General features: G+C 54.3%; 1 protein-coding gene across 1 annotated transcript; it reads right to left on the minus strand.

The window, feature by feature from the left end:
• Nucleotides 1-313: 313 nt before the first annotated feature.
• LOC311017171 (uncharacterized protein) lies at nt 314-2,760 on the minus strand. Its single transcript, XM_084015347.1, has 2 exons — nt 1,296-2,760; nt 314-1,147 (listed from the first exon to the last, which is right to left on the minus strand). Exons 1-2 carry the CDS (start codon nt 1,851-1,853, stop codon nt 1,019-1,021), a joined length of 687 nt encoding a protein of 228 aa, XP_083871473.1. The 5' UTR covers nt 1,854-2,760; the 3' UTR covers nt 314-1,018.
• Between the last annotated feature and the right edge of the window lie 6,535 nt (nt 2,761-9,295).

Genomic DNA, 9,295 nt, shown 5'->3' on the forward strand with positions numbered 1-9,295 from the left:
TCTGAAAAGACATCTTTGCTTTTGGCCAGGAGCTCCTGGACCTCCTGGACCTGTCTGGAAGACAACTGATCACCCAGTCTCACAGGGGTTGTGATCGGGGGGTGAGTGGCGGCCAGGACACTGGTGGGGATAGGGACCGGTTTGTGCCAGGGCTTCAGCAGATTGATGTGATACAGTTGCTGGCCCTTCCTGCGACCAACTTGTCTGACCCGATAATTTACCGGTCCCATTTGTTCCATTACTTCATACGGTCCCTGCCATTTTGCCAAAAACTTGCAATCGTCAGTGGGGATCAACGCCATCACTTTGTCTCCCGGTTGGAATGTTCTCACCTGCGCCCCCCGGTTGTACACGTGAGCCTGCTGGGTTTGGGCCCGTTCCATGTGTTCCCGCACCAGAGGCCAGACTTGGGTCATTCTGTGATGCATTTGTTCCACATGTTCCACGATGCTGCGCTGAGTGGGGGGTTGTTCTTCCCAAGCGTCTTTGGCCAGGTCCAACAGGCCTCGAGGTCGGCGTCCATACACCAGCTCGAAGGGGGAGAACCCGGTGGAACCCTGTGGGACCTCACGGACAGAGAAAAGAACATATGGCAGCAACTGGTCCCAGTTTTTACCATCCACATCTATTATTTTGCGTAGCATATGCTTTAGTGTTTTGTTGAACCTTTCAACTAATCCATCCGTCTGTGGGTGGTAGACAGAGGTTCTGATCTGTCTTACCTTCAGGAGTTGACACATCCTTTTCATCACCCCAGACATGAAGCAGGATCCCTGATCTGTCAGGATCTCTTCTGGCAGGCCCACTCTGCTGAAGAGCAGGAACAGTTCCCTAGCCACTGCCTTCCCAGTTGCAGTGCGCAGGGGAATGGCCTCAGGATATCGGGTGGCATAATCCAGTATGACCATAATATAGCGGTGACCCCGGCTAGATTTTGGTAAGGGCCCCACTATGTCCATACCAATCCTACTAAATGGGGTTTCGATAATGGGTAGAGGTATGAGTGGACTTCTGTATGTTACCTTTGGGGCGTTGGTTTGGCACTCGGCACAGTGTTTACAGTACTCCTCCACAGCTCTCTTGACCCCCGGCCAGTAGAAGCGGCTGAGAATCCGTTCATAGGTCTTCTCTCTCCCCAGATGCCCCCCTAGGAGGTGGGTGTGGGCTAGATATAAAACTTTTGAGACATATGTCTTTGGGACAACCAACTGTTCACACACTTCAGCATTTTTCTGGGAGACTCGATACAACAGTTTATTTTTCACCATGAAATGTGGAAAAGACACTTGACTCACCCCCTCCTGGTTTTGGCCCTCGATCACTTGGACATCCCTCCAAGCCTGGGCCAGATTGGGGTCCTGGAGCTGCGCCGAGCCAAACCGGCCCAACCTAGGTCCCCCATCCATTTCAGCTTCAGGAAATTGCGAGAAGCCTTCATCTGACCCTATATCCTCCAAGGGCCCCTCCTGCACTGTGACCGTGGACTGATCATTGACACCCTCACCGGCGTCGTCCTCACTGGTCTCGGCTGCACTGCCATCGGGGGGCTCACCTGCCAGCGCCGGTTGGGTTATAGCCGATCTTTTGGTCTCCAGGGGTCGCTTCCGGATCCTCCCCTTGGGTTTCCGGTTTCTTCCTGGCCAGTAAAGCGAGAAGAGGGGGCTGTCTCGCCCAACCAGGACAGGGACTGGAAGTTGTTCGACGACCCCCGCCTGTAGAGTGAAGGGGCCCCGTGGCGTGATCACCTTGATGATGGAGGTTGGATACCTCCGTGTTTCCCCATGGATACATGACACAGGGATCTCTGCTCCCATCGTTGTGCTGGCAAATTCAGGTCTGATGAGGGAGACCATACTTCCGGAGTCCAAAAGTGCCTCGGTATCCTTCCCAGCAATCTTCACAGGAAACTTCGGGGCCGGTGCTCCCTCATGGGCCCAACAGGTGGTGAGGTGTTGGCAGTAGAAAGCTTTGCCTTCAGAGGTTCCCGCTGTGGGCACTGATTCCTCCCGACCGGGGCACTCTCGGGCGAAGTGTCCTTCCCTGCCACAGGTGAAACATCGGGGTACGGCAAATGGTGGGGCTCGTTCGGCTGTCGGTCCAGCCCATCCAGGGAACAGTCGGCCTGCTGGGGGGGCTGACCACCTTGCTCCCCATCTCCCTCTCGCCCTTGATTTTGGGATTAGTTGAACGGTTACTCTCTGACCGCATGAGGCCCCCCATTACTTTGTGGTTCTCCAATAGGGCTACCAAATTGTCCAAAGTGGGGGCCCCCTGCTGGGCAACATACCTCTTGGTGTCGGGGGGCAGTCCCCGGAGGCATCGGTCAATTACCACCCGGTCCACCATCGGTGGCCCGGCCACTTCCTCCAGCCAGCTCCGGGTGAAACGTAGTAGGGTCATGACTTGGGCCCGGGCTGGAAGAGCGGGATTGTAGGTCCAATCATGCACTCTCTGCGCTCGGGCTGGAAGGCTCAGTCCATACTGGGCCAAAATGGCGGTTTTTACTCGATCATAGTGGGCAGCGTCGGCTGCTGAAAGGTCGCGGCAGGCTTTCTGTGCTTCACCAGTCAGGAAGGGCATCAGGATATGCGCCCACTCGGCTCTTGGCCAGCCCTCTCGCACGGCGACCCTCTCAAACAGGGCCATATAGGATTCAACGTCATCATCCCCCGTCAGCTTGGTCAGCACATCTTTTGGCTGTCGTTCCGGGGGACCTCTTCTAGCTGTTAACTTGCACAGTTCGGTTACGGCGGTCTGCAAGGTGGCTTGGGTTGCCACAATGGCTTTCAATGTCTCCTCCATGCTCACACTCAGTCTACCCACAGATTGCGAGGATCAGCTTGCCCGTATTCTCCACCATATGTGGCCGCTTGGCCGTGCGAGTGAGCAGTGGGTAGACAGAGAGGAACAGAAGGGACTGGACACAGCGTTGCGGTGAAGCCCACTTGGGGTCTTTTATTCTTAACGGGTGGGGGGTGGGGAAGGGAACTGAAAAAAGGGGTGAGGGACGACAAACAACTGAAATCTTCCTCGGCTTGGTGGCCGCTCAGGGGGCTCGGTACTGGCTCTCCTGGTCAGAGCGAGAGGGAAACAAAAGAGACCAGAGGTTAGTGGAGGGTGAAGTTTCCCACTGACCCGTTTGCTTGCTCCTCAGTGATTTCTCCTCGTGCTCCTGCTCTGTTCACTGCTCCAGTCCAACCCACCCCTCCTCTGCTTCTGCAGGGTATATGAAGGCTGGCAATCACCTGATTGTCCTGTGGATTGCTGACACCTGGGGTAGTACCGCCCCCTCACCACCCCTCCCCTCTGCCTCAGCTGGCTGATGGGAGGCCCTGTGAGGTGCTGAGCATGAGCAGGGCTCTCACATACCCCCCCCCTCAGCTCCCCACCATCCGGGGGAGCGGCGGTCCACCAGCAGTCATCCCTCCTGGACATGGCATCAGCATTTCCGTGTAGCCTTCCAGCCCTGTGTTCAACTGTAAAGCGGAAATCCTGCAGGTGCAAAAACCAACGGGTTATTCTGGCATTTCTGTCTTTATTGTTGGCCATCCACTTTAATGGAGCATGATCAGTGACCAACGTGAACTCCCGCCCCAGTAAATAGTAACAGAGTTTTTCCACCGCCCACTTAACAGCCAAGGCCTCCTTCTCTATGGTCGCATAATTCTTCTCATGGGGAAGCAGTTTACGGCTCACAAAGGTTATGGGGTATTCAATCCCTTCATGGATTTGGGACAGGACCCCCCCCGGTCCTACCATGGATGCGTCTGTCTGCAGTACAAACCTCCTCCTGAAGTCTGGGGTATGGAGCACGGGTTCGCTGCAGAGGGCTGTTCTCAAAGCCCTGAAGGCCTGCTCAGTCTGTTCCGTCCACTTCACCTAGTTGGGCGCCCCTTTTTTCGTCAGCTCATTGAGGGGCCCTGCTAGGGAGGCAAAGTTAGGGATAAACTGTCGGTAGTAACCCACTAACCCCAGGAAGGTCCTCACCTGACGTTTGGTCTGGGGTTGGGGCCACGTTGCAATAGCGTCTGTCTTCTTCACCTGTGGCTTGACATTCCCTCGCCCCACAGTGTACCCCAGGTAATTTGCTTCCTCCAAGGCCAAAGAGCACTTCCCTGGGTTGGCTGTGAGTCCTGCCTCGCGTAAGGATTGGATAACTGCTTCCAGGCGCTGCAGATGATCTTCCCATGAGATACTGTGTATAACGATGTCATCTATGTATGCTGCAGCATAGTCTTGATGGGGCCGGAGGACCTTGTCCATGAGCCTCTGGAACGCGGCTGGGGCTCCATGGAGGCCAAATGGGAGGACTCGATACTGGAAGGCGCCATCTGGTGTCGAGAAGGCAGTCTTCTCCTTTGCTTGCTGAGTGAGTGGCACCTGCCAATACCCTTTGGTCAGGTCCAGGGTGGAGATGAACCGGGCCGGCCCCAGCCTCTCGATCAGCTCGTCTACACGGGGCATAGGGTACGTGTCAAACTGTGATATTTCATTCAACTTTCTGTAATCGTTGCAGAACCTGATGCTCCCATCTGGTTTCCCCACGAGGACTATGGGGCTGGACCAGGCACTGTGCGACTCCTCCAACACCCCAAGGTCCAGCATTTTTCTCACCTCCTTCCTGATGGCTCCCCGTCGTGCCTCTGGGATGCGGTAAGGTCGCAGTCTTACCGTTTTCCCTGGCTCCGTCCATATGTCATGGGCGATGAGCGTTGTCTGGCCGGGGGTCTCTGAAAAGACATCTTTGCTTTTGGCCAGGAGCTCCTGGACCTCCTGGACCTGTCTGGAAGACAACTGATCACCCAGTCTCACAGGGGTTGTGATCGGGGGGTGAGTGGCGGCCAGGACACTGGTGGGGATAGGGACCGGTTTGTGCCAGGGCTTCAGCAGATTGATGTGATACAGTTGCTGGCCCTTCCTGCGACCAACTTGTCTGACCCGATAATTTACCGGTCCCATTTGTTCCATTACTTCATACGGTCCCTGCCATTTTGCCAAAAACTTGCAATCGTCAGTGGGGATCAACGCCATCACTTTGTCTCCCGGTTGGAATGTTCTCACCTGCGCCCCCCGGTTGTACACGTGAGCCTGCTGGGTTTGGGCCCGTTCCATGTGTTCCCGCACCAGAGGCCAGACTTGGGTCATTCTGTGATGCATTTGTTCCACATGTTCCACGATGCTGCGCTGAGTGGGGGGTTGTTCTTCCCAAGCGTCTTTGGCCAGGTCCAACAGGCCTCGAGGTCGGCGTCCATACACCAGCTCGAAGGGGGAGAACCCGGTGGAACCCTGTGGGACCTCACGGACAGAGAAAAGAACATATGGCAGCAACTGGTCCCAGTTTTTACCATCCACATCTATTATTTTGCGTAGCATATGCTTTAGTGTTTTGTTGAACCTTTCAACTAATCCATCCGTCTGTGGGTGGTAGACAGAGGTTCTGATCTGTCTTACCTTCAGGAGTTGACACATCCTTTTCATCACCCCAGACATGAAGCAGGATCCCTGATCTGTCAGGATCTCTTCTGGCAGGCCCACTCTGCTGAAGAGCAGGAACAGTTCCCTAGCCACTGCCTTCCCAGTTGCAGTGCGCAGGGGAATGGCCTCAGGATATCGGGTGGCATAATCCAGTATGACCATAATATAGCGGTGACCCCGGCTAGATTTTGGTAAGGGCCCCACTATGTCCATACCAATCCTACTAAATGGGGTTTCGATAATGGGTAGAGGTATGAGTGGACTTCTGTATGTTACCTTTGGGGCGTTGGTTTGGCACTCGGCACAGTGTTTACAGTACTCCTCCACAGCTCTCTTGACCCCGGCCAGTAGAAGCGGCTGAGAATCCGTTCATAGGTCTTCTCTCTCCCCAGATGCCCCCCTAGGAGGTGGGTGTGGGCTAGATATAAAACTTTTGAGACATATGTCTTTGGGACAACCAACTGTTCACACACTTCAGCATTTTTCTGGGAGACTCGATACAAATCTGGGCCAGATTGGGGTCCTGGAGCTGCGCCGAGCCAAACCGGCCCAACCTAGGTCCCCCATCCATTTCAGCTTCAGGAAATTGCGAGAAGCCTTCATCTGACCCTATATCCTCCAAGGGCCCCTCCTGCACTGTGACCGTGGACTGATCATTGACACCCTCACCGGCGTCGTCCTCACTGGTCTCGGCTGCACTGCCATCGGGGGGCTCACCTGCCAGCGCCGGTTGGGTTATAGCCGATCTTTTGGTCTCCAGGGGTCGCTTCCGGATCCTCCCCTTGGGTTTCCGGTTTCTTCCTGGCCAGTAAAGCGAGAAGAGGGGGCTGTCTCGCCCAACCAGGACAGGGACTGGAAGTTGTTCGACGACCCCCGCCTGTAGAGTGAAGGGGCCCCGTGGCGTGATCACCTTGATGATGGAGGTTGGATACCTCCGTGTTTCCCCATGGATACATGACACAGGGATCTCTGCTCCCATCGTTGTGCTGGCAAATTCAGGTCTGATGAGGGAGACCATACTTCCGGAGTCCAAAAGTGCCTCGGTATCCTTCCCAGCAATCTTCACAGGAAACTTCGGGGCCGGTGCTCCCTCATGGGCCCAACAGGTGGTGAGGTGTTGGCAGTAGAAAGCTTTGCCTTCAGAGGTTCCCGCTGTGGGCACTGATTCCTCCCGACCGGGGCACTCTCGGGCGAAGTGTCCTTCCCTGCCACAGGTGAAACATCGGGGTACGGCAAATGGTGGGGCTCGTTCGGCTGTCGGTCCAGCCCATCCAGGGAACAGTCGGCCTGCTGGGGGGGCTGACCACCTTGCTCCCCATCTCCCTCTCGCCCTTGATTTTGGGATTAGTTGAACGGTTACTCTCTGACCGCATGAGGCCCCCCATTACTTTGTGGTTCTCCAATAGGGCTACCAAATTGTCCAAAGTGGGGGCCCCCTGCTGGGCAACATACCTCTTGGTGTCGGGGGGCAGTCCCCGGAGGCATCGGTCAATTACCACCCGGTCCACCATCGGTGGCCCGGCCACTTCCTCCAGCCAGCTCCGGGTGAAACGTAGTAGGGTCATGACTTGGGCCCGGGCTGGAAGAGCGGGATTGTAGGTCCAATCATGCACTCGATGCGCTCGGGCTGGAAGGCTAAGTCCATACTGGGCCAAAATGGCGGTTTTTACTCGATCATAGTGGGCAGCGTCGGCTGCTGAAAGGTCGCGGCAGGCTTTCTGTGCTTCACCAGTCAGGAAGGGCATCAGGATATGCGCCCACTCGGCTCTTGGCCAGCCCTCTCGCACGGCGACCCTCTCAAACAGGGCCATATAGGATTCAACGTCATCATCCCCCGTCAGCTTGGTCAGCACATCTTTTGGCTGTCGTTCCGGGGGACCTCTTCTAGCTGTTAACTTGCACAGTTCGGTTACGGCGGTCTGCAAGGTGGCTTGGGTTGCCACAATGGCTTTCAATGTCTCCTCCATGCTCACACTCAGTCTACCCACAGATTGCGAGGATCAGCTTGCCCGTATTCTCCACCATATGTGGCCGCTTGGCCGTGCGAGTGAGCAGTGGGTAGACAGAGAGGAACAGAAGGGACTGGACACAGCGTTGCGGTGAAGCCCACTTGGGGTCTTTTATTCTTAACAGGTGGGGGGTGGGGAAGGGAACTGAAAAAAGGGGTGAGGGACGACAAACAACTGAAATCTTCCTCGGCTTGGTGGCCGCTCAGGGGGCTCGGTACTGGCTCTCCTGGTCAGAGCGAGAGGGAAACAAAAGAGACCAGAGGTTAGTGGAGGGTGAAGTTTCCCACTGACCCGTTTGCTTGCTCCTCAGTGATTTCTCCTCGTGCTCCTGCTCTGTTCACTGCTCCAGTCCAACCCACCCCTCCTCTGCTTCTGCAGGGTATATGAAGGCTGGCAATCACCTGATTGTCCTGTGGATTGCTGACACCTGGGGTAGTACCGCCCCCTCACCACCCCTCCCCTCTGCCTCAGCTGGCTGATGGGAGGCCCTGTGAGGTGCTGAGCATGAGCAGGGCTCTCACAGCGTGCAAATGTGTATTTTTTGGGTTGAGTAGTTCCTCTTCTGAGTAGTTCCTCTTCTGTCCCTGAGACGTTGGGGCATCATCTGCTTGTTGGCTTCCTCTTCCGGTCCTGTGGAGAAAACACTTATGCGCTTCTGTCATGCATTGAGCGTCTTCCTCTATTTTCCATCTGGCTCAGACTGGTTTCTCTCTACCTTATGATACTGAATACATGTTTGTGCAAGCTTCTGCTGTTTTTGTTCCTCTATTGTGGTTCAGTAAGTTCATGAAGGGTGTATAATAGGGCTGCACGATTCTGGAAAAAATGTGAATCACGATTTTTTTGCTTAGAATTGAGATCACGATTCTCTTGCACAATTTTTTTCCACAAAATGTTTATTGCAGTGATGAACTTTGACAAAACAAAAAAACGTTTGTTGCTTTGGCAGAGGCATAGTAGTAGTTCTATCATTGGAAGATAAGTGATTTTTACAAAGTAAAAAAAAAAAATTCTCTGTGGACACGTACCTAATACGTGTCCACAGGGGCGATTTTAAACGTGAGTGGACGCGCCGCTTCCCAGTATTGCACGCTTGGTGGGCTGCCACTGAGGATGATTGACAGGCGCTCTCCTTCAAACAATCACGCGCACAGTTCATGGCTGCACCTGATTGGACGATCGCTTTCACTGCTGTCCTGTCTGCTCCGGAGTTAACGCAGACCAACATGGCGGCTCGTTTGGAAACTTTCTCTTATTTTACGAAAATAGTTCACCGAAAGGTGTTTCTGAAAACATTTTAAGCGAGAAATAAGCTATGCAGTTGCTGAATCTGTCTTTATTTTAGATCGACAACATTCAGTTTAGAAGATTTTCGCGAGCGTTCGTGAGGCGGCGAGTCGAGCCCGGCGCAATGAATGGGACACGGAGAAACACCGCTGCCTGTGGACACGTACCTTCTCTCTTTCCAAACACTCAACTGCAGGCGGCTTCCTCCACTGAATCACGTGTTGTAAAGACGCTTTACCATAGGTTGAGGGAGGAGGCAGCGGCAGTGCTGCGTTTGGGGGCGCTTCAAAAATGTGGCGCTTTGTGATGCAGCTCGAGATGTAAAATGCTTCAGAATCGCTGTGTGTAGAAATGAGATCACGTGTATGTGTGAATCGAGATCGCGATTTTTTAACGATTTTTTGTGCAGCCCTAGTGTATAAGTTCATGAAGGGTGTACATTCTGTTCGGCTGAGTTCATGCTCTACAAGGAGTGAATCATGCAACCTCCTTTGCTGATTTTTCCCTTCTATTTCTCTGCCGCT

Source organism: Eutrigla gurnardus, assembly GCF_963514095.1.
Source record: "Eutrigla gurnardus genome assembly, chromosome: 8".
NCBI classification, from domain to species: Eukaryota; Metazoa; Chordata; class Actinopteri; order Perciformes; family Triglidae; genus Eutrigla; species Eutrigla gurnardus.

Excerpts from the sequence above, each read along its gene's own strand:
- LOC311017171 (XM_084015347.1), bottom strand. The coding sequence starts at position 1,853 with ATGGTCTCCCTCATCAGACCTGAATTTGCCAGCACAACGATGGGAGCA. Across the intron at positions 1,148-1,295 it reads AGGGCCAAAACCAGGAGGGG|GGGGGCATCTGGGGAGAGAG; the intron begins GTGAGTCAAGTG and ends CCCACCTCCTAG.